At 41.1% G+C, this 26,347-nt stretch overlaps 1 protein-coding gene across 1 annotated transcript in view; it reads right to left on the bottom strand.

The window, feature by feature from the left end:
- The window catches only part of T265_07544 (hypothetical protein), a gene marked incomplete at both ends in the record, with an annotated part of 29,603 nt that extends 17,059 nt beyond the window's left edge, over positions 1–12,544 (bottom strand). Inside the window, 4 exons of the mRNA XM_009173089.1 lie at positions 2,113–2,424; positions 8,053–8,311; positions 11,166–11,398; positions 12,314–12,544. Of these exons, the coding sequence (XP_009171353.1) occupies positions 2,113–2,424; positions 8,053–8,311; positions 11,166–11,398; positions 12,314–12,544 (1,035 nt within the window). The remainder of the gene's footprint in view (positions 1–2,112; positions 2,425–8,052; positions 8,312–11,165; positions 11,399–12,313) is intronic.
- Between the last annotated feature and the right edge of the window lie 13,803 nt (positions 12,545–26,347).

Raw genomic sequence — 26,347 nt, 5'->3', positions numbered from 1 at the left:
TGTTTCATGACTCCATAGCTCAAAAGACCTTCATCTGCGGGATGTGATAGAAACAATCAAAAGTCACCTGCTGAAGAGTGGCCCACCTTCGTGGGTGATGAATGACTGCTTTCCGCAATATTAGAAATATTAGAAAGTTGATCGTATTAGAACAGTTACGATGACAGACTCTTGTCCTTATACCTAAGTTCCTAGCACTTCCACTTAGTTTTGATGGAGATAAGTAGCTTATGTTGTCAATCCGGCTTGTAAAAATTGTAAGAAATTGACCTTTGATGGCGAGGTAGGGAGACCAGCGGATGGTAATGACATTCCTGTCATTAGTTTCTATTTAGACTATCCTGCTGATTTTTGGAGAAGCAGAAACCTCGGGTATTTGTGATGGGTAAGTGGTGCGCAGCTAACTCTCTGTCATCTTTGTTTCCAGCTTAGGTTCACAACCCTGGAAGATGTCTAAGTACTAGTGTTGCAGTATGGTGTTGTGGAAGTGATGATGACGGTGACCATCAGAAAATGACGGTTTTCACACGCATCACCTTATTCCCACCCACTCTCCATCGTTTGCTTCACCATTGGCTGCTTGTGACGGTGTTGAATATCTTTTACCCGAGGCCAAACACAAAGAGCACATTTCTTCCTTATGCCGACTATCGATAGAGCAGAGGCTGTATGTTCTTGTAATCTGTGTAGCATAGCAGCGCGTCCATTAAAAGCAATTTCCATCCACAACTACAGTATTTTAGGCAGGCCGTTTGCACAGGTATTTTATATATATATATATATATATATATACGCTTTTTTAACTTTTGCAGTCGCTACGCAGTCACTCTCAACACTTCATGCTAACCAAAGTAAATTGACCTGTTAACGAGAAATAACATCTTGTGGATGACCATGTTTCACACATTAATTTACCTTGCCCTATGGAAATGATTCGACTATCGTCTAAACGAACCCGGGTGAAATGCACAGGACTAGATCCGTGTAGAGAACTACCAGGACGACCACTATCTTATGCCTTCCTCATATGTGAACTTTTATGGGGACGAACAACAACATAACCACTGAAAGCCTTCCAAGATTGACTAAATACACCTGGGTCAGATAAGCTGTCGATGAAACTACGCCTACTAAGTCTAGTGTGGCTCATTACGTTCTCAGTAAGAGAAAATTTGTTAAGTTAGTTGCTGAATCATGACTGCCTCTGCTGTTGTGGTGATAAACCATTTCGACCAGTCTCGCTTGGATTTTGCTAAGGAGTTATGATGACTCTCATTCAGCATTTTACGATGCTTCGCATAGCACTTGTAGTTGTCGGCATTTATCTAACGAGGAGGGCTAGTGGAAAACTAGGTTTTTGAGTTTTCATGTTGCTTTACATGATTGCCCAATGATGTCCTATTCTGATAAGTGCGAACATAAAACGACGAGTTCCGAATTCATCAGCTCCAAGTCTATAGTCAGGCTTACAGAATGCTGCCTAATTTAGTTTCTAAATTTGAAAACTCACTGGCCTATGAGTTTCCCACAGATGAAACGGTTGTCCAATAGACGTCTGATCTTCTACGACGACCTATATGAACTGATAACAAAAGCTGAAAGCCAGACAGTGTGATTTCCGTTTTCTCTGTACTCAACCGGCAAGTGGGCACTCCAAAGAAGAAGAAAGTGCTATCCGTAATCAGATGGGCAAATGATACTCCTAGGTGAAAAGCTAGTTTAAATGTAGTCATATGTCTTCGTCACTTCTAACTCCTAACGCCTGTAAAAAATTGTTCATAAGATGTATGAGGTTGAGGTTGGGAAAGACAGCTATTACTCAGCCGTCCGGCACCATGGTTAACCATAATCCTTTAGTATCATCTTTTTGAAGAGTGCTGGGTGTGCGGAATGAATGAATCTTAAAATAAATCTACCAGTGGAAACGTTTGAATGTCTTCGAATTTATGGAGGAAACTGGAGAATAACGATGCATCTCGTAATAACTCGGTGCATGAACGTTCTGTGTTCGACTCAGATGCAGATTTCGCACAAGAGGCCTCCTACCATATTCACTCTGAAGCCAAAAGACCTCGAAAGGAGGTAACAAGTTAACATTGTATCTGAACAGACCTGCAAACGCTGGGTTTCTTGCAATGCTTTATACTGGCTCGTTAGTTCCTCGATTGTTTTCCGCTGCTCAAGATCGCGGCGTCGCAGACGTTCAAGGAAATCGTCCCGTTTGGCTCTCGCCTTTGGTGTCGTGAGCAAATCATTCCTGGTCAAACTTCTCAAGTGAACTAACTGTATGGCAAGCCGGCGGCAGTTGAAACTTGGCTCAATGTTCCACTGTTCTCGATGACGAATCAGCGCCGAGATTGCCAGTGGATTAGCCAACATTTCTCGCAGCAGTAACCTTGTAACTTCGAACAAACGGAGGGCTATCTGGTGAACGGAATACGAGGTAACGGTACATCACCATTTGAAATTCATAAGTGGAAAAATAACCAGGGAAGAGTTTTCTTTTTACTATATCTGACAAGTGGAAAATCGAATCGGAATCACGTTGCATTAGCTACAGCAGATACCATGTTTACTCATAATCGGAAAATGTTCACGTTTTGGTGAGTCCGACAGAGTTACTTTAAAACCACAATTTACTCTTAAGAATGAATCTTTAAAGCTCAACATAGAAAGTTATACAACGGTTCTTTTTGAAAATAAACAGGGCCGAAAGACACCATTTTAAAGTTTATCCCTTGGGGAATAGCGAAATGCAGCACCGTGGTAGGCCAGCTCCCGGAAGAATTCCGGTTTTTACTTCCGTAAATTCACAATGAAAGCAATAAGAAAACTTCTAACTCCTGTTTCAATTAGTCATTTTTGCGCATGCAAGTAAACAGGTAGCGCAGAAAATTGGAAGTAGAATACTCAGACCAGTATAACTGGAGTCCGAATTAGATATAATTCTGTGCGAACCTAGCCTTTTGGAGACATATCGTCTAGTACACAAGGTAACAAACGCAGCAAAGGTTTTGTACCGAATTTAGTTGAGGCATACCGTGAAAAAAGGCATCAGCTGAATATCCGCCTGTCCAGCCTGTCGTTTCGGGTATGCCTTTATGACTCAGCTCATACAATTTTGATCCGCTCTTTTGTTTAGTTTACTTGCTCCATGTTTTCGTTATTTCAATTGGATAGCGTTGATGCTTTTTTCCAATGGGCACCGTTAAATTAGTCGGATCAAACCCAGTCACGAACGGCTCGATTCGACCACCTGACTTCTTAAGGGGAAGACTTCTACCCATTGATATAAGTGACTTCTGCTAAATATCATCTAGAAGCAAAAACAGTGGATGGTGAACATGGCACCGCGGTCCTTACTTATAGACTACCACGGAAACAAAATGGTTCGAGCTAGTACACTTCTAAACAATAAGATTTCTTTGTTGCTGTTCCGCTTATTTCTCATATGTATTCAGCATCCTGGTTTGACTCGATTCAAAATGACTCTTTTTTCTTCAATTTTGAATGTGTCACTTAATAGTATAAGGATTTAAGTTTTTCCCCAAGCATGCCGTTCACCAACTCACACGGTTCTGCTCAAGCACGCACAGAATTTGATCACAGTGGAACGAGATGTATGGTCACCCCATGACTACTGTTTAGCAGTCGGAGTCGATTAAGGCATTGTCTATCTCAACGTGACCGACAAATTAGAATAGCAGAATTTTCGAACATAACGTACGGGCTAAGGATGAACATCGGATATTATCTTGAAAGTTTCGACGACCAGTAGGAAAAAATGCCTGTGCCTAAATGTTGGTAATACTCATGGTGCGTTGACGGACTGTTAGTTCAGTGGCAGCTGAGCTGTGCACAGGTTTTGACATTATGCTTGTCAACTTTTCCTCAGTAAACACGCAGTGGTGGTAGCACAACATTTTCCAACTGACTACGGCGGTTGGTAAAGAAACCCAGTGCCTCATGATCAACACATATCAGTGAAATATGAAACAAGAAAGTCACCAGAATAATGGCTCAGTGTGGGTAATGTTCCGAAGAACACATCAGTATCGCGCAAAAGCAGTCGAACAGAGCTCCAGCATGAGGAGCGCAAACACCGTTGATCAGCACCTCCAGTATATACGGCGAAACGTCGCTAGCGTGCACAGGAGTACAGGTCCAAAATTAAGGCCAGAAACCTGAAACAAACCCATTTTGTCAAGGCATGTAAGAATTCGGTCATCCGGCATCGTGGTTGATCACGAAGGCTTGGGAAGCATGGGACTAGCAATGAAATCTCACCCACTGTGTCGATCAGGCAGCCGATTGAATAGAGAGTGCAGTAGGCGCGCGTTTGAACAGCTGGGAGTGACAGCAACCATGAGAGATGTATTGGGTAGGTTTTCTAATTATATGTCGGAAATAAACTAGCGTAGAGAACACAGTTGCACTTCCACATGATCGACAGGTTTGTTAAATGAATGTGAGAGTAAATGATCTGGTTCGTGTAATCAGTGTAGACCATTCGGGAGGAAAATCACAAAACATGAGACGATTTTGCTGCATACGTCACCTAGTTGCTTTTGATTTTCATGGAGAGCTGTTCTTTACTTTGCCACCCGCGTAACTGCCTTGACCCCAGATATCTGTATCCTCGAGTTCGAAATTTTTGTCTCGACTGGACATCCACAGTTTTATAAACCTTCATAAGCCTCACTTGAACCCATTCTCCACGTGCGTTTCAGTCATTTGTGAATCACTCTTCATATTCACGCACTTCAAATTTGCTGCACCTCGTGGCACTTGAAGAATAGGTTCAGCAGTTACTCATAATCTGAGGATCGTTCGTAATCGATGCACTCATTTCCAGGTGGCTACTGCTTTTCACAACCTCTGTGGGCATTGCGATCGGCCCCTTAGTTCTCCTGAAAGTCTACCCTAAAAAACTAGCAATGTAATTGATTTCATTCACCCTAACTCTGAGGTGAAAAGTGCTCAGTAATCATTGTTGCCACCGTGCATTTGGTTTACCCATGAATTTCAACAAACCGATCAAAACTGATAGAATTACACTGTCCGAATAGGTGTACATCCGTACCATCTTCTTCATCCAATTCTCCTCAAAGCAGCCGCTGAACGGGCTTAGATGAAACCCAAAGTGTGGTGTGTTACCAAAGTCAGTGAAACAACAATTCATCCACAACAAATTATCTCGACACCAGCGAAGAGCTCGCAAATTAATCGATTATCGGACAAGATAACACAACCAAGGTTACCCTATGGATTCTAATATCTCCTGTCAATTCTCAGGCTGAAATCGAATTTAACGCTTCAAAACATCGTTGTAGTTGCTAGAGGATCATTTATGCATAGATGAACTCCAATCCGAGTGTGGCATATGATGAATCGGTTGACAACCTAATGGTTCTATCCCAGCGATTGGGTGTAAGGTATGCGGAAAACTCTGACAATAAGGGCATGCATCACCGACCGTTATTCAAGCGGCATATGTCAATAAAGTGGCTTAATGCATACCACATCGGCAAGGTAATGGTCAATGGCACTGGTCATCAGCTTGCACGATCTTTTGTACTCAACCCATGGTACGAAACTTTGTCACGCAAAATATACGGTGCATAACCTGATTTTGTGTACTCGGTGGACAAATGCATATTGTTTAGCAAAATTTGACTAGGTATTTTCACAGTGAAAAGCACGGAAGCAAAGCTTGGAACAGACTGTGCTACCAGACATCAAGCCGACATGTGGACGACACATTTGCTATTTTTAGATAAAAAAAGAGCCATTGAGAGTGAATCAAATGCTGAACAATGTGTTTCCTGACATCCAATTCATAATCGAAATGGGGGGAACAAAAATTGGCGTTCTTAGATGCGCTCCTCCTAATGACAACAGATGACCAACTGCATACCGAAATATGAAATCAACGCACACGGACTAGATTCTGAACTACTCCATCAACCATCCGAACTGGCACAAACGAGGCTGTGTTCGATCCCTGTTTAAGCGAACCGAGAAGCATTGCAACACAACAGATCCGACTATGAAGAGACGAAGACTTCATCAGACACACCGAAATCGTGCTTACGAAATCAACTCCAGGCCACGCTACCATTACAACGACAACAGAAGAGGATTATGCTTCCGTATGTCAAAAACCTTACAGAAACGATTTCAGAACATTTACGTCAACCTGAAAAAATAACTGTAAACGCATCAAGAACAGCCCTCTCGAAACACAAGAGAAAAGTGGATGTAGTGAAGTGACGAATGTGATTTAAAACCCTCTGTGTAACAACTGTGGCGAACACTATGTTGGTCAGACTGGAAGAAAACTTATCACCAGAACTCACCAACACAAACTTGCCAGCAGAAGACACTACCCGGTGTCACTTGTCTCAACTGCCGAAACAGATAACGACCTCACTTTAATTGAGACGATGTTTTAACACTTCCTCACGCAAGCTCAAAATGGGAGCAGGAGTTTGTAGAGGCGTGATACTACACGGAAAAATCGATCAATGTGCATTCTCTTGGCTAATTCGAACAAAAGAAATATATGGTTGCGGGCCTGTGAACCACATGGGAAGTCAAACTACCGAACGAGAACCAAAGAACCGGTCAGATCAAAGTAAGCTACCATAGTGGGGGGTTATACAGTCAAATAATCAAATGAAACGAATTCAGGCAGCAAGTCCAGAAGAAAACGATCCAAGCACAACGAAGAAACAAATTGTCAAATTTAAGGCACCTAACGAGCCAACCAGATACGAGGAAATAATATCACACTGCAGCTCAGATTTCACGCTGACTAATCAAATTACGGACCAATCAGTCAATTTCGAGTTGTCATATACTGCTTAGAAACCATATAATTGCATGCAGGAGAGGGTACATTTACCTCGCCAGCCCCAAACTGACGATGTCGCCTCAATTGGTGATAATACCTGTAATCTAACTGCCAAGCCTGGCGAAAAGATCAACAACGAATAAAGGTGCATTAGTTTTGAAAACAACTTCCCTTGGATAAGAGAAGCTATGGATACATGTAGCTCTTTAATCGGGTAAACGTTATGTAGGTTGGCTATTTCTATCTACCTTTTCTATCTGTAAGACATGTTATCAACCTGTTTTGGTGGTAATATGATGTAGCAGATTCGAGACTGTGAGGAACACACTGATTTAGAAAAGCTTTAGATTTGTTAAGATGCAAAATAACATTGTGAAGGGCTCAATCAATTTTATTGTCTTCTTAAGGCAGTCCACTCAAGACACTCCATTCAAGATCACCTTTCCAATTTCAACTCAAAAATTCTTTCATCGAGCAAACGATATTACAGACTTTATGTCTATGCATAACGCCAATGGATTTGGAATTTTAAACTGATACTATAACACTACAGCTGGTCTCCATCTACCCATATGTTTCCAAGTTTCGTAACCGACAAGCTTGGGGTGTAAAATTCATCTGGTTTCTTTAAGAAGTATAAAAACAGCTGCCCACTGACATAGTCAGACAAATCGAAGCCCGCTGGTGTGCACTCTGCCACGGTTGTCCTATGCTCTTGCTTACCACAACTACTTTAACGAAAAGCATTTTTGCTAACTTTCATGTAACAGCCAGCAATCGATGGTATTAGTAGTATTGTCGTCAAGTACTGGTTCAGATGCAAAGTATAATCCACAGCTTTTTTGGATATCCATTGCGAAAATACTAGAAACTCAAAAAGGGCCACGATCTTATAGAGATAATTTGACGTGACATGAGTAGCTTTGTGTTTTGGTGACCATTTGAAGGCGAAAATTCATAGGGGTCTTTTGGAGCCATTCGTTCTGATTTGGCCTATTGCTGGGATGACTAAAACCGCAGTGCGTTCTTGGTAATACATAGTAAACCTCAAAATCTACTTCTAAATTCGTTTGAAGGATAAATGCAGGATTCCGATTGCTTAGCGTTTGAGGATGCCGCTTCCTCAATTGTCTGTACGAAACGCTCCATTAAATATAAATTAATATCTCATTGTATGCATAGACCAGATAACTCACGCTTCCCTTCGTGCGGGCCGTTTGGGTTATTCCATCAGAGACAAGACTCTGACCTTCGTCAAACGTCACGAAACTCGTCCGGTGCACATCATTTGTTTCGGGCTCTGTGATTCGTGGTCGATGTTTCGAGTGCGCGCATTGTTCGTCATATGCTTTACATATAGGCCCGTAAGTTTCAAACAGCACAGTTGCATTCCGTCCAAGAAGTAAAGAGTATTCCTGTGGGGGGGTGCAATAATAGTGCATCCGGGGTTTGAGACTGCATACATATATGTATGTTTATATGAGATTTATTTGGCATACCCTAGGTAGAATCCGAAGATGATTCGCGGGAGCTTGCAAATTAAGATGATCAAACTCATCAGGATGTTACTCGTTATTTAGATCAAATTTTCGGTAAGTCTGTGTCTGGGGATACTTCGTTCACGTGATGAATGAATTGCCTCCATAGAATGCGCTCATTATCCGCTAATAACTTTCAGGTTGCTGACTGGTGAGAAGGTTTATCGCCAGGATGTTGCGGTTTGTCCATGATATGCGGGGAAATCTCGGCAGCTGTCCGAAAATGCACCTTGAATAACCTGGTGAACAGCGTATACCAACATCCATTCTTCCGTTGGAAATATTTAAAGCTTACTTCCTTCGAAAATTCGTGAAACAAATTTGCTATGCTGAGAATCCTCCAAATTTTATCGTGTTATTTCTCATCGCGTCAGTGTTAAACACATTTATTACATCGAACTTTTACTGAACACATGTTAATAAGATAAATTCATGGCTGACCAGTAAATGTGAGTGAAAGATATCATTATAAGGACAAAGTTCTACAAAACGTACTGTGAGCGATGTCTAGATAGTCACAGGATCATTGCAAGAAATAATGGAACTGTTATAGGCACTGAACGCCGCTCATCCAGGCGCCAAGCTAACATCTGATAATGAGGTGAGTTACGAGACGTTCTTTCTATCCAACTAACACTCCAAGACGATGAAATACTCCGTAATTTATTCCAACAAAAGCACATTTGTACTAGTCGCTTGTCCATTTTTGTGCTGATATGCTACAATAAGGCCCAGTTAGAACAGTGTGTGATAGAGCGGGGATACCTCCGACACCTAATTTAAATATCTGGAGGGGCATTTCGCTTACACAAATATGCGAAGGAATCCGTAAAATACATAGTATGCTTTGAAGAAACTACTCAGCCTCAAAAGAGAACACGTTCCCAAATAAAAAAATTCAGTAGTACGCTTGTAGTGAAATGTTCAACCAAAGCTTTTGAAAAAAAAAACGTACAACGTTATCATACCTTAATTCATATAAAGCAGCATCCCAAATCTGACCTCTATAGTCAGTGATCCAATACCTCAGTGCACCACGTTCGGTTTTGTTTGTCGTTTTACTTATGGATGCTCGGACACCTACCTTGGCAGAAGTGCGGGGTAAATTCAACTCGGGTAAAACATATCCAGGTTTGGATGTAACAGCACATGAACTAGTTCGCCCCACCACGCCCAGTTACAAATTCGACTCCTGGAGCAAATTCACGATTGACAACACCATAATAATAGTTAGTCATTTAATTGAAAGTGAACATTATGTTGACTGGACAGCTTGGTTCCGGCTTTTTGTACGGGGCGACAAACAGTCAGCATTGTTGAATACATTTCCACTGCAAGATTGAAATCAGAACAGAAGGAATCGTTCGCAGTGCCTTGATAACTAGCTTGTTTCTGACATCACCTTTGTGAAGCCTCTCTTATCATACCTATGGATCGGGAGTTTTCTTACAGTGCGCACTCAGAAATATACAGCGACATACTCTCAGTACATCGTTCAATAGCTCTTTTTCTTTGATCTCTATGGTTAAGGTAGCCCGGACATCAAATAACTTTGTATACATCTTGACATCAACACAGGTAGCCACAAATCACTGTTCACGGCGACACTTCAAGATAAAACATAATGAAAAGTGGGATGGTCCTCCAGAATGTGTTTATATTTCTGGAATAGATTATCTTAGTCGCAGAAATCCGTGACTAAACAAATGGATACACTTAACTTGTTCACTTGGATTCATTCTTGCTGGTAGCCATGGCGATGTCAGTCATGACGGGTTACGGAAACCGGAATTAGGCTGGCGGATATTCGGACACGTGTTTAGTGCAGGCCTGTATTCGTAATCTGTCTGCGCAATCGCATAGAATGTTTCCAACTGTTGCGGAACAATGTGTAGTTGTTCACGCCGTGTTCACAGAAGGAAATGAATACAACAGAACTCAAATCCAACAGTCACACATTCCTGATAAACAAAAGTATAGAATGTGAACTGCAAAAGCACCTAGTTTTAATGCTTCTTTGATGCCAGACCACGAGCCTTGATAAGAGTGATAAGGAAAAAGTCAGAGTTAAGCGTTTACGCATACTAAGCTTCGGTAATCGGACGGTAATCGACTTTGCGAGTAGTTATATATCGCTATAAAAACAAATTAAACAACAAAAAATATCCCTACCCGTCTGGAGCTACAACAGATCGTTAACAAAACAAGTGTTAGATGAGTGCATTATGTATAGTCTATTCTGGGAGGAAGAATACGAAAAGCGTTCTGAAGCAATGGAGTGAACAGCATTTTCATTACAGTTCCTTTAGTTGCACTTCCAGACGAAAGTTCAGTCAAATGTCAGTATTTGAAGGACACCAGTCTACCTGGTACAAAGTTCGTGGGACCATGGCGCGACAGCAAGTCCATAGATAAAAGCAGCCAAGTGAATGAAGCTTTGGACCCGTAACTTAAGATAAATGGACAAACACATACGATGTTCATCACTCAGGCTGATCGTATTAATCGTGTATCGAAGTACAGTCTCCAGCTACTACATCTTTGTTCACCGAGTTTAGGAGAATAAGGTAGAGAGAGTCTTGCGTTGGAGGCCATGGCCGAATTAGTTTATTGAGTTCGAAAAGCACTGTTTTTCCGGTGTGGCAGAGACTGAGAGCTCAAGGTGATAGCTTTGATGCAATGCCGCCATCGGTTATGTGATACAGCCACGTCCGTCGGGGCCACTAACCATTTTTGGTCTCGTCCCATCCGGGAACACGGCATTTATCAACGCGTCTGAATTGACTTGTGTGGTCTTTACGCTTCGTTGCCAGGTCATGGACTGACCAACTCTGGGTCTTCTCCGTACAAGTTTAGGCGAAGAGGACTTCACGAAACAAAAGATCCTCTGGTATACGAAGCACATGGATAATCCGTGGAATGTGACCAACTGATCTATCGAGGTGGGATGAGCTTTCCCGAAAACCGTCTGGCATATTTCAGCATTACTGATCTGATGTCCCCACTAAACAGGCGCAATGGTTCCCAGAACCCACGACAAAACAAGAGTGCCTACAAAGGTATTCCACATGCAGAGGCCATGCTTCCAATACATAGTTCAGAAAAGACCGGACTGCGTCACTGTAAATCATCACCAAAAACCAACTTACCAGCAGCTTACAAACTGGTCTAATATAAAGGCCAATTGCAGCATGTAAACCTACCCTCGAAAATAAAAAAAACATTTCATTGTTGAGGCCATACATGTGGCTACACACGTTCCTACAGTCACTACACACCACACAGTATTCATCAGTAATAAAAATTGTTTATTACTGCGTCTAAATGAGGACACTGTTTAGACCTCAGTATTTAGATGTCGGCAAAAACGGAGCAAAATGTCAGTCGTATGACAACATCTCCACGCTTATGTCCTTGCCACTATATATAAATATATATTGTTTTGTATATAGTTTGCATGTTCCTTCGGCTGAAACCATTCAAAAGATGTATTAAGTAAATGAATAAGGCAGTGATTTTACACAACTAAACCACTTATACTAGACAGCAGTTTGGATACGATAGGTTAATTTACATCTTTGTTGAATGCACTGATATGTTGCAAGTCATTAGTGCTAACTACTACTGCGCCCTTTTTAGTGAGGCCGGTATGAAATCAGAGCATGAGTTATCAGTGATAAGTTTAGATGCCTTCTCCAGTGACCAGAAAATGAATCAGCTGATTTTATTTGGCCACGTTGCTGCTGTCCATCTTGTTAATAACTTCAATTGTCTGATAAGCGTTTTATTCATTTTGTGCGATAAAGGGTCGCTGCACACCTCTTCAAAAATTATACTGGACTCTAACAGGTCTTTTGTATTAGGCAGACATATCCTTAATGAGTGAACATTTATAAAGGTCACTTTTTACTAAACTCACTTGTACGTTACTGCATATTTGCGGAAATGAGGAGACCAACAAAACGCGGGTAACCGTGTTATCAAGCACATGCATAAATCGCTTGGAATCAATTGTCGGTAGGTGCTTAAGGGATAATTTTTGTATGCTGGGAGCGCTTGCTAATAACGGTAAAGAGGGCAGTATGGACGACCGACGAAATCTTTCATCACTGTCACTTGATGCAGAAGCTTTTTTGACCGGGAACGCCATCGCTCAGAATACTTTATCTTGACCTCAGCTTACGGGATCACATTGACAATGGATGCACGTGGTTTGGTTTGAACTTATTGATCACGGGGAAAACACGTGAATGTTTTGTTCAGAAGCTGCATTTGCATTTTAATGTCCATCGATACCAAAAGCAAGAAATGGTGCTGCATCAAAGGAATCTGGTGCCAACTTGAAACAGGTTTAGCCGCTTAAGCTACTGGTTCCATCTATTTGCAGAAAGGTCTTCGATGGAAATTGCAGTCTTAGTTTGAACATACCCTAAAATCGTGATGTACAAGTGCATAAGTGCAGGAGGCATTCCCTAATTGGAAACACCTGCTAAGTTACTGAACAAAAGTTATGCCACACCGAAAGATTTCAAACACAACCGAGTTGTGAAGTTATGTGCAACAATTTGTTGTGGAAATTTGGTTTTGAACTTGGATGTGAGCATAATTTGCAAACTAACTGGTAAATTGTTTGTCATGCTCTATAAGTGGTCCTTGTTTTTCCCTGTATTTTCACCTGACACAAGAATGTATCTTGTACGCTGAATTCGAACTTTGTTTTCTAAAAGCGAAGTGTCGTCCAAAATACAGTGGATAGCGAGCACAGCTGTCAACTTTCGCACTACGTAAACGGTTTGCCGAACTAGCCTCCAACATCTTGTCCGTATCACCCATCAATCTTCTCACTTTTACTTTCACTTTTTGTTTTATAATGCAAGCCGTTTATTTTGATTAGTGTCGGAAAGGTGTAGATTTTCAGAAAGCAATGTGAAAACTTCGCAGCTTAGAAAAAACGAACATGTTATGAATTGCACATATGCACTAATTTTTAGTGCGAGAAACGTTTGCCTATTACACACTTTTACAAGGTCATGGGCCCACCAAACCGTCCTCTGATGTCTCATCATGTGGTGAGGGAACGTTTGCAAGTGGACAGTAAAGCTCGACGTGAATATCAACAGCCACCTGATCGACAACCAAAGTTATCGACTGTTTTATCAATAATGACTTGCAGTGATCTCCCTTTCACCAATACCATTTGTTTCGTAATTTTTGGCGGCCAAACAAACCGACAGTTTTTGTTAATCCGAAAGTTACACTTTCTTGGAAATCAAAACTCAGTACACTCTCATTCATCAAAATGGCACCTATATCTTTCCTCATCTGCTATTAGAGGGACATCTAAATAAAAGCTATTCGAATGGAAACGTATTGTTTTGGTATGTCGCGTGGCAAAACAAAATTCATCAGAGTTTTTACTGTAGCTGTCGAGTAATGTCCTAGTATACTCTTCATGCTGTTCCTTCTGCATTCTGATGTCACGTAACTTGACGCTGTTTATGAGGTTGTCTCAAAGCACAATTGTGGGTGTTTCTATGCCTTACCTAAGCTACCGATCAGGCGTCCTTTTGCTCTTGGTTTTCTTTGGCTTCCGTTAATGACTACCTCGTTGTATAAAAGAGTACAGAAACCTAAATTCTCCGCATTCTAGTCACGCGGTAGGTAGTCCGTCTGGGTTAAGTTTGAGGCAGTTGTAAATGCAAAGGGCAATGTCCTAGATATTTCGAACCTGAGTTATGGACAGACAACAATTCCGTTGGCACGCTTACATTTCTGTGTCCAGGATATTATGTTAGCAATCCTACGACATGGTCTGGTGGGACGCTGTTAGCCCAAATGATGAATTAGTCGCCCGGTAACTAAGCCTTACCTGGTTGTTTCAGTGCGGCCTCAATCAAGGATGAGGGGTTCTGCAGAAGTTTTTTTTTAATTTCACCTCGAGTTACCTATAATTGGTAGGTCTATGGGACGGAAATAGCAGCAGTGAATCATATGAAGTGTGTGACTACCATTCCTCAGTCGAAGTTGAAACAAAGATCATTGCAAGTTGACTTTGAAATTCATTGTCATTCTACCTGGATCACTCTTGTAACCAAGGTACATTTGACGGATAATATTTCACGCAAGGATTCTATAAAAACATAAGGAAAGCATTCTAGTAAAAACACGCCTACAAAACAGGACAAATTATAGTGCTGCAGAATTGCGATAAATGGTAGTTTCAGTTGGTAAGAAAATTAAATGGGATGTTTGAGGAGTGTTCAAATAGATTGCGGTTGTGTTACATGCAGGGAGTGCTAGACGTTCCCTTGTGAACTTCACCAAATCATCAGATCACTTGCTAATTATGTTGCCTTGAAAACTCCAGTGTATCTGAAGACGTGTTTCAGAGATTTGATAATGCTATTCCTAGCAGTCATCACCATACACTTCTTTCTCAAAAGTCCATGGAATGCTGGACTGACAGCATATTCAGTGGAGAATAAATTTAACAGGTGGCAGGCAGGTAATTTGTCCCGCCCATCAAGACAGACGACAAGACACCAAACTTTTATTGAAATGGATTAAAAGTGTGGAAGTGTGGTCAGATTGGCAGATAAGGTAACGACTGCGTATTTTAAGCTGAGAGTTTGGAGGAGCGATAGAACGCTCTACCGGACGGCGCGACTGCGAATCACTTTTTAGAGAATGGTTAAAACAAAAACGTGACGGACAAAGCGAATGATAATCTAAACAAAATCTTAGATCTTAAAGGTTCAAATGATAACAAAAGAAGAGTGTTAGAAAATGAAAACTCAGATTTTAACCACTTCCTATTCTATGTCCTGCCAAAAGTGCATAATGAGTTAGATTGATTACGACCAACCCTGACGTTTTTAGGTATATCAACATCCAACCTATTAAAAGAACTGTGAGGGAAATAGTAGGCCTCATCCATGAGTCACAGCGCTTAGTCAACAATGCAAGGCAATTTCTGGAAGAACACAAACACTAAAGACGACGAAACAATGGTCTCATTTGATCTAAAGCCCCTGTTCACATCAGTGGACATTGTTTACCCTCACTGAACTGTTGGACAGTCACGGCGTACTAAGTGGATCCTGAGAAAAGGGATCCCTGTAAAACGCCAAAAGTTGTGTACCTCTCAGGGTGTGTTGCATCGAGATTGAATGATCTTTGTGAATCCAACGAGACACTAGGCTTTCTGTGCTTTCGGTCTCGGGATGTTATCCAGGTGTCCTGTGAGAATTCTGGTAACTCTAACAATAAATACGTATGTTCTCCTGTATCCAACTTATATTTTCAGATCGTGAACTTGCTGAAAGATCCTGTCCAGCAGACACTCAAACTAGCAAGCCTGGAGTAAAACAGATTGAGTTTGCACAGCCAGTCATTCAAACTGGCTAATTCAAATAGAGGTTCTGTTCACTGAACTTTGTCGCATAGCCAATCACTGATTCCAGGTGCCCATAGTTGGAGTCAGGCGGTATTTAATGCGTTTTAATTTATTGGATATTCTCCATAACTCAGATGCTTTGCAAGTATGCGGATTCAATAAATAATAACAAACAGCAAGTTGACACCAAGCACTGGCCGTTATGCAACGAGGCGCTTTTCGGTAAACTTAAGATTTTCTCAACTTCAGGAATAAGCAACGCCACATCTCATCTACTTTTCTGAAACTATTAATTGTCTCAAATACCCAGACCGGACATTTCAATAGGTTACTGTCCCGATTCGCGAGTGTAGTTGACTGACCAGATAGTGTGCTTTTTCTCAATCAGATTGTATCCCTAATCTACGAAGATTCATGACTCCAAATGAATGGGGCCACATTGTAATGCGTCAACCCGTTCTGAAAAACTTTTTCATGGGATAACTTCTCAAGACAATTCTCTTCAGATTTACTAAGCGGGCTACCTAGGTGTTCCTACATCACTCTCTGCCAGGAATATATTGAACTGTTTGTGGCTCGGTTGGGTTAATTAGCTGTAGACCATGTGGCTGTTGATATGTTCACCTAGCAGTGCAGTCACCGATGATTTGGCGAAAAGCCTTGAAGCCTGCCAAGATCGGAGAACAAATCAGCAGCCTCCTGATCTAAAATCAGCTCTTTCTGACGGTTTTACGGGCGCGCAAGTTATGTCCTTTTGACATACCAAGAACCTTTTGTGATATTCTGATTACGTCTCATCACTTTGAAAAGTAGCATCAGATATGTACAACAGTATTTTGCATCCAAGTAGGGAAACCTCTTGTTTAAATTAGACCTCCAATACATTATATTGAAAGAAGCAGAGTTACCTTTTTGCATAAAAGGTACGTTGAACATTTGCTTCTCTCCAACTCCTCTAATTAACGATCAATTTAATGAATGCACGTCCTCATGCAACAAATTTAACCATGTTATAAAACTAATACAAATAAGGCTAACAAAGGGCACAAGTGCTAAAGGCGCTTTCTTGGCGGAAAACCTTTGTAAGTCACCTCTTGGTCAAACCAGTTTGATCGAATAAAACCTGGATAAACGATGCCGGTACCGACAGACGGCAATTAAGTACATGGGAATTCCAAGTTGCGCCAGTGACAACTAATTCTATTTTCTGTGCACATAAGACAGGCTAAAACGGGTGATCTTGTAACTAATTAGATTTTGCTTTGCGATACCCCTAAAATATTTCTTCACTCTAACGAATCCCCAAAGTTTCTTTGGTTTTTCAAAGTAAAATCGCAGTTATGGGTATCACCTCCTGCCATAAATCTTACTTTTTTAAAGTTTAGGCGGTGGATAGGGGGGCCTAGGCGACATTTATTTGCTTGATAATTTACCAGCGGCCGCCTTGGGTGAGATAAAAACGTGTCGCGCGTTTTTTGTTCGATAAAAAATTGGCAATTTGGAACAGCCAATCCCGTCCGGATTCAAAAGTGCATCAAACTCCGTTCTTTAACGTAACGGCGCATAGGCAGGCTGTACAGAATTGTGCGTATATTTTTGCTTGTACTGTTTGTGACAGCCACCTTAATGTGTTCATGTCAAAACTTGTGACCCAGGACGTTCTTCTTTTCGCAATTTACAACACTACAAAATGACTTTTGGTGGTCCACCAAAAGGTGTTTTATAAAGATTATCCTTATAATATACGCGAAGTCTGTTCTGAGCTAGCCAATTAAATGAGTTGTTCGTTTTTGGTCATTATGTGCCACAGTGACCTGAAGTTAGTTTCTGAAGTAGGTAAAAGATGGGGACGTGCATTTACCAGCTGTCAGGATTATCGGGGTGAAAATGTTTCACTTAATCCTTGAATAGTTTACGCGCTTTCAATTACGGCGCTGATTATAATTTCGTGTTTCGTTTACTATCAGGTTTTTAATGATAACGAGTACATCATCCACGCGCTGTAAAGTGATTTTCGCCTTCGAGTTCATTGTGAATACAACAAGGAATCGAGACGCAGCTTTAAAAACCGAGGTTATGCTTCTGCATCCATTTTGGGGTGTGAAGTAACTGACATTTGTTAGGACTGTCGACCGTTTTGTTATCTGCGCAGACTGATCAGATTTTTAATAGGCACGACTCAAAGCCCCAAGAACAGCGAGGATTACAAGTGGAGTTGCACAACACGTGAGCGTACATGCCTTGGTGCCATCAGGATTTTATTCATCGGTGCACTAGTTCCTTCAAATGTAAGGAAATGAATGCTTTTAAGGATAGTTCTTTGTCTATTCTCTTCTGGCGCGACATCGCTTTTTGTGTACTGACGACAACATATGTATTACTGAAATACTGTCATCCTACCCAGTAGCACAATGGTGTTGCACATCTTACGTCAGGACTCCGTAGTGGAACAAGTGAGACCTGAAAACGCCAACAATAGACTTCTAAATCCAGAGGTGCACCTGAGTCTGGTGTCACTTTCCTTTGTTTCTACGTTGGTATCAAGAGACTGAATGTAGCACCATCGGGATAGGCTCTATGCGAACCAAAGATGACTAACCAACTATACACGGCCTTTCATTGTCCTGCCTTAATCGTACTGACATAAGAAGGACAGCATTCCGTGAAGCATAGACTGTTTCAATCACCAAATACTTTATGTGGTGAATGGGTCACCACTAGTGATAGTTTACAACAATGCTTGTAGTCTCTGTCAGAAAAAAATTATTTTACCAGAGTAATCCATGCATGCAGAAGGAAAATCACATGTGACCATCCACAATGAATTGACTATCTTCCTAACAGTCTGCTATCAACCGTGCTATTGATTATATCGTGCAGAACAAATATAGGAAAGTTCGGAAACTTGTCATTACTTGCAAAATACATCCAACGGCATTTCAAAACCATCCAACGTTTGTGTTTAAAGCGTTAACTCTCTTTTCTCTCTAAATCCTCAGATCATTTGCTTTTAGACGTATAATTATTGGGAGAAATTTTTGCAACCTAACATTAGCCACCGTGCACGGTTTTGAAATGACCCTACGAAATAATCCCCCTTAAACTGCTCTTAAGATAAAACGGAACCCAAATATAGACCTTTCTCTCACAGGTATGTTTGTATAGCCAGCCTTACAAGGCTTGGGGCAGACTGCTGTGCAGTTATTTAGCGTGCCCTATTGTACCCTGTATTTGACCTTTCTAGGATCTCGTAGTTGTCATGTCATGGAACCTGCATTAGCGCTGCCAACTACATACCCGTTCGTTCCTTAATCGCCTAAGCGACCTTTACTTGGACGATTGTGGGCTATTGATTTTTTCGTCGTTTGTTAAAGCAACCAAGTTACATTGATGATTTGGCCCGATTCCACAGCAACGAACCTTTCTAATTTTGTCTGAAAACGCGAACTAAGGATGAATTGCTGTGCGTGCACAGCCAGCAGCATCCTACGTTTTCATTTGTTCCCACATTACGAATTTGGAAGAAAAGTGTACAGCGTGATTTATTAAACCAACGCGGAGAAGGTACTCGTTGATTTTTTAGGAAGCCGAAACTGCGTCAGTCTCATCCGACGTCTGCGCCCATCTTGGGGTAAGCAACCATCCTGTTGAGAGAGGGGTGAGACTATCACTGTTTGACGATCAAGTACCGCGGCCACCATTTCCTCTGAAATCGCGCAGAAAACCAAACCTTCATCACACCAGCTTAATTACTTTGATTGCACCATTCTTTTGCAGTGAATTCGCTGGGCTGCCAAAAGCCCCAAGCTGTTTCACATTACAGCTTAGCCGATTGCCCGAGTAGACCGGTGTCTCGACTTCCATGTGCGACACTTGTTTGGAGCATGGATCTCAGGGATTGCCGGTACATTATCTCAAATATCGCCTTACCAGACAAAACAGGAGTAGTAGTGCTACCACAACAGATATTAATCCTTTTGACTCCTTCATGTTGGAGAGAACCAGCGACTGCGTCCAGGTGTTAAGTCTGCCATATACCAGAAATATCCCCCTTGTTCACGGTACCTAAGATCAAGTTTCTTCAGGGATAGGGATAGGCTTTGCTCGTCCATCGGAACACCAACTGACTCTGTACAATCAAAGTTTGTTAAAAACCAACAGTCGTTATAAGGATGACGACACAAAATAGAACGTGTCTGCTATTTTTTGTGATTCACTATCAAAGAAGTCCGACTTCGAACACTATATTTCTGTAGACTCCATATGATGACTTACTTGGTTCACCTCTGATAGATGTGCTCTTTGTTGCTGAGCAAATCAACGACCTTGTATTTTAGGGACGAACATATCTCAATAGGTGGCGAGTTTGATACTATCAATAGAAAACATAATTGTGGTTTACAAGTCTGCATTTCATGGTGCAGTGCCTGCCGATAGATTAACTTGGTCGCGATCATTCACATACGTATTGACTAAATATACTGTTCCTACTGAAAATTAAATATTGTTTGATTGGGTTTTTTTGTTGACAGACAAGTATCTTGTTCTGATCTTCTATCCTAGGTGTTCACGAATTTAGCAACGTAGTTTCTACTTTTTCGTTCAGATTTTGCTTTGGGGTGGGTTTAGATAGTATGCTGCTTCGGTAAAATTTGTTGCAAAATTGCGTGGTAAATAAATAAACCATGAAGTTTCTTAATTGTACCTTTCAACTCAGAAGGAATTTCGCTTTAGTATGTCGAAAACTAATAACTAAAAACATCTACACGTAACCATGAAGCAATATCTTCTCTCTCACGTTCGAAAGACTGACAACCGATAATGCATATAAACTATCGATCAATGACAGCGCATACAAACTAAAAGTGCACTTTGTATTGTGCATATGGTCGCACGGTTTTTCTCAAACTAACGTTCTTACTGATCTGTAAACTTTGGACAGGTTGGTCGTCATGTATTAGTGAAAAGTAAATCGTGGATTCGTTTACTTTAAGGCACAATGGTTTATCTGATGCGTGTTATGGGAAGCACACTGGTGTCATAGCTGCAGTGGATTTTGTGCTCGTGATACATCGCTATCTTTATATCAGCTTTTAAATTTTCTTAAAATTTACCACAAGAATGCATTGAAAGCCTTTTCAATATTGTCTCCATGGTTGATTAATGAAACAAACCAGATGAAAAATTTCTTTAGTCCAATTAAAAACAGTGTCATATCTCCCAGAGCGAAATTACTCAAATTTGATTTTTGTGAATTTCCAGTTTTGAATTGTTCGAGAATGCCAAGCGCCATCACTCTGTTCGGTAATGCTGTGATGAACATGGGTCATTCTCATACACATCCATCATCCTGACATGTTTGCAAAAGTGTACTACAATCATGTTTTCTGATAGGGGACACCTGATTTCTACATATTTCGTAGTAAGAAATATCGGGTATGACCAATGAAACCTACGATGCGAACAATGAAATTTTTAAGCTAGTATTCCATATCGCGAAGCACGGCTGCCTTCAGGCCGAATGCATGTATGCGACCTGGGAGCGGATTGATGTCACCAGGTACTTCGACTGGATAGCTAGTCATCTGAGATTACAAAGGCACTTCAAAATTTTCACTGCCGAATATGAAATATATTCGTTTTTATGAATGGTTGCATTACTTATCAGGTACGCTACCTTCATCAGCCCTTCTACGGTGAATTTCCGTCAACTAATGTATTCTACTCTGTAGGCATTGCCGTAGTTCCATCTTATCCATTAATTTCATGCATCTTTAAGTTCAACAGAGGCCAGCTTTGATGGGAATCACATCCTGTACGTGGAGTCAATCTATACGAAAAAGCCAAGGAGCACTGTTAGACTGGTTATTTCTTACTGTGAATCATGTACAATGTCCATCTCACAAAACTCCAGTAGGAGCTTTCGAATCCACGACCTTCTTGTAACACTACTGAAGAGCTGAACGGTTACGTGTTCAGATTATCAGCCAGGAGGTTGCGGGTTCTAATTTTCCTTTTGTAGTTTTGCAAGACGGACACTTCTTGTGATTCCTAATAGGGATTTAGCACCTGTACAGTGCTTTTAGGTTTTTTAGCACAAACTGGCTCAAATGGATGCATTTGATCTCCATCAAAATTTCCGAAGCTCCTCACTCTACCAAATCAGGCATGTTAACCTAATTTCGTTTTAGAGCTTCAACTAGTTCTTTGACCAGCCAACTGATCGTCTGAATCGTTATGGAGTAGCATACACCTATATCTTAACACTTGATGGAGTTAATAGGATGCAACGAAAAGACAAAGGATCCCCCCTCGAACCCAGTTAGACGAATACTGGCAAAAGTGTCTACTTCTGTTAAGCATCAGACATCTTATGACTATCTGTTCACTACACGTTTTTAGATCTTGAATGCCCCAGACAAGAATGTGCTTTCATTAACAACCATTCAATGTTCGGTGCCATCTACCGAGAAAATAGTAATGTTTGGGTTCAAACCACATGTTATTTTGGGAAGAGAACTTCATCATCATCAAAGAAATTCGGTGGGCTCTGTTTTTTTGAAGTAAAAGACTTTACTCATACCAGTTATATGAAAAAGACAGAGTTCACAGCTCATATCTTACAGCCTGTGCGTAAATCATCCCATACATTCCAGCTGGAGGGATGGATGGCTTAGAAGACATTCTAGTTTTCATACATTTTTCGCCTTCTGAACACTGCAACATGCAGTGTATTCTAACGAATAGACACTAACCAGCGAATGCCATTGGGTTTCAGACGCATTCTCCTGGAAAACATGACCGAAATTTTCACGTTTCAAATGTTTTCCTCCGGTTTCATACAAATGAATGGACAACTATATTTATCCTCCTCCTGAACTCAACCAGGAAAGCTGATGCGTTCAAATTTGAGCACACCATTCATCAATTAAACATGGTATGATGATATTTCTCCATCTTTACACAGGTTCGCATTAGCATTGAACGTTGGCCAACATTCATTGACAATCGTGGGAAAAAGCCTACAAACAAGCAGTTAGGTAGTGTCCCAGTCACGAAACCTAGAAGTTGTTTACGGTTCGAAATAGGAAAATCCGTTTGGTTATGCACCGCGTAACTGAGACATTCTGTCACGGTCGGTAGTTAGGGGCGCTCTTGTCAAAAGTGACAGCTGGTCAAAGAACTTAAGATCAAAATCACATCAAGATCGTTAGTTCTAGTTCACATCCTTTCTAGGTTATAAACGGTTTTTATGGATTCATTTGTGCAGGGAAGTTTTAGAACTTGTGTTATCTCGTAGGTAAGCACACAAACCCATGTGCACCATCGGAATAGACGGATTAAATTTTAGTTTATTTTATTTCAAGCCTTTATACATATATCTATAACTTGGCTTTGCTTTTTCGGCTCAGCAACAAGAATAAGAATCCCATGAGCAGTAAATTCGACTGTCTTTCAAAGCACCAAAGTAATTTGTAACTAAGTATCCTCCAAAAATAAAATTCAACAATTTTCGACAAGATATGCCATGAAAAATTTGTGAAAACTCTTAAAAAGCAACCCGACATTCAGTTTTTCGGAACTCATTAACTTGCCACACTCCCAAGCACTACAGTAGACTTATTTTACAGTGAACTAATCGTAACTTTGTAGATTTGAAAAAAAAATTGTCGCTTAGTGTGCTGTTAATGGGACTGAAGTCGATGATTCCTATCACCTTTGCTTTTTTAGTAATAAATGGTTGAAAAGAAGGAACCTAGTCAGTGGTTGAAAATGTTTTTTGTCTAGCGCATCCGATAGTTCTGACTCATATTTGTATAAAATCCTGTCTTCTGGAAAGATACGAGATTTCTGTATTTTATCCTGACTGGGGAGTCTTTGTGCGAGCTTTTACTGGATTACTTGGGTGAGGAGTGGTAAAAAAATACAGAGAAGTTGCCTGTGTCAAAAACACTGCGGGCTCGCAAAGTCGTGTTCGCCTGAGGACAGTGTCTCACATAATAATGACAACTCCAGATGCGCATTCCAAAAATGACAAGTTCATATTCCGAGTCAAACATAGGAAAACGGATTCTCGTGTACTGAGTTGCTCCAGTGCTCTGGGAAATAGATTTGTAGTCTAAGATATAAAAAGTGGGAAAACTCGTGAAAGATGATATCTCGAAAATGAAGTAAACAATCCGTGCATGTGGTGTTTATCTTCTGAATCCTCTCCGTAAAAATCTAAATATGCTCCCTGTCAGAGATTACATACAATGACGACTGTCGGTTACAAACAGGGAAGAAAATGTCACCCGTGATATGTGTCAAAAGCTGAACAAAGCACTTTTCGCCGTGAACAGTTTGAGGAATAAAATATGGAAATATGCAGGCCGTTAGATTGTGTGCAAGAAAAAGTAAATGTCTGATGCAAAAGACAACTGCAACGCCGTATGATGTAGGTTCAGAGGATGTGGTGGCTCCACGCTATTTAGAAGTACGGATGATTGTCCTGTGAGACAGGTTATCATCACCCCGCATTGGAAGATTCCCAAATCAGCATTCACAGGACAGGAATATTATTAGCATGATTTTGGCCTATCTTGGCAGAAATGTGATAGACAACCTCCAAACTTCAGCGAGGATTTGAAAACTTACACCAGTAGTTCATTGGTGATTAGGCATTAGCATAAACTCAAGTCTCGTTATGGGAGTTTTACAAGATAAGCCGGACCAAGAAGCTTAAGAATAAATTTATATTGGTAAATGTGACCCCCAAAGGCTTAACGGTGAAGTCTCCAAAAAGAGTATGTGAAAAGAAGCTGACGCTAAGGTTCAAAGTCACCTCCTAGAAAATTCGGCGTGGCCTAAACGCCGGAACTTGGTCGGGTACTACTGGGTATCACTTGTGCGCATTTCTTACACTGCCTAATGAACATGCTAACTGAACTATCAGTTCGGTGGGGTGGTCACATGAGTGCGTGCACTACAGCAAGCAGTGAAATGTACCGCGGGGCGTGAGCTCAGTTTTGATTTATATGGTTCATCAGTTAAGTGCAGCGAACACTACAGAGTGGTGCTCAGTGACCCAATTAAGGCTATGGTTGTGTAGCTGGTAAGCAAGCTGAATAAGATGGGTTATTGGACGGGTATTTATTGAGAACTGGGATGCTACTTATTCTCAAAGGTAACGTGTAGCTCGTTTAGCCCAGCGCATAGAATACTGCTTAGCTAGTGCAAAGCTGGTAGTCATTAGCACCCTTGCAGTGCTATTGAACTATGGTGAGGCCATAGGACCTTAAGCACCGCTTTTGGGAGATATATCGGTATATTTTGCGCGTCTCGACTGCTACACCCTCGAATAACGCCAGTAGACGTATGTTGGGTGATTTGTTCACTGAATGTATACCTGAGCCTCCTGCTACTGTGCAAGTTTAATTTATTCGATAAAAGTTTTGTGCAGGCATGTCACGCTTGAGTTAGCTGGAGATATTAACATCTTCATATCGGTCTTTGAGATCAAAACAAGTCGATGGTCCAGTCTTCGAAGAATATCAAAATGTCGATGACGCTCGGTCGTTGCATCCAGTTTGGAATGCGGACTGTGCATTCAGTGAGAAAACCTAAAACGAATGATTATTCTCCCGTTGCCTACCACAGAGAGTAAAATAATACCTACCTCAACAACACTGGTTTATTAGAGAATTTAGGCCTCCCACGCCTTCATATAGCATGTTGTTTACGCAATGACAGACCTGAGAAGTACCAACCAAACAGCACGGAGACAGCTGAACAAGTAATTGACAGATACAAGCCATCTAACTTGAGGAATTCGTACAGCATGTGTAATATACCTAATTTGAAAGTGGAGTGAGGCGCTCTCTTATTCATCCACACAACGGAGCACCTAGAATAATTTGTTTGACGCAGTACTATTAAACCAAACATTATTCGGACAACGAAACTCAACAGCCGAAACTCTATTGGTAGCTAAGCAGCTCCACATCACGACAGGTAGCAGCAATTTACACTGTTGACTCTAAGTGTGTTTGGTTTTTCCAAAATTATAAGAGGCTGCATCGGCTCAGGTACTTCGCAAACTAGTTCCGTAAGTGGGCTATTCAGGCAGCTACGAAGCACCTGCGTTCACCATAGTTCAGAATGCATTTGGCGACGTCAAGCGTCAATCAGCAAAGCATTGTGTGCTTGTCCTCCACTAGAAACACTATGAAATGTCTTCTGAATTTTATGGCATAGGAAATCATAAAAAAAGCTTTTGAGATTGGTTAATTTTAGCACTGTCACAAGGTGTCTGACACTGTACACTTTTGGACTGAACAATCCAGCTAAAGGGACCTGAATTTTGGACCGACACTATCCCAATGTTGGTTGCTCAGGTGATCCTAGCAACAAAAATGATATACTTTACTAGTCTCAAGCTATAATCCCTTATTATCAAAAGCTACTTTTACTAGAATCGTTGAATAATAACTAAAGCGTTTACCACGCAGAACAGACCACCACTTGTTTGTTCATTAAGATGCTCCATCCAAAAAGGAGACTATTTTACGTATTGAA

The sequence above is a fragment of the Opisthorchis viverrini genome, assembly GCF_000715545.1.
Source record: "Opisthorchis viverrini unplaced genomic scaffold opera_v5_172, whole genome shotgun sequence".
In the NCBI taxonomy this organism is placed as follows: domain Eukaryota; kingdom Metazoa; phylum Platyhelminthes; class Trematoda; order Opisthorchiida; family Opisthorchiidae; genus Opisthorchis; species Opisthorchis viverrini.
This window is presented reverse-complemented; position numbering and strand designations above follow the sequence as displayed.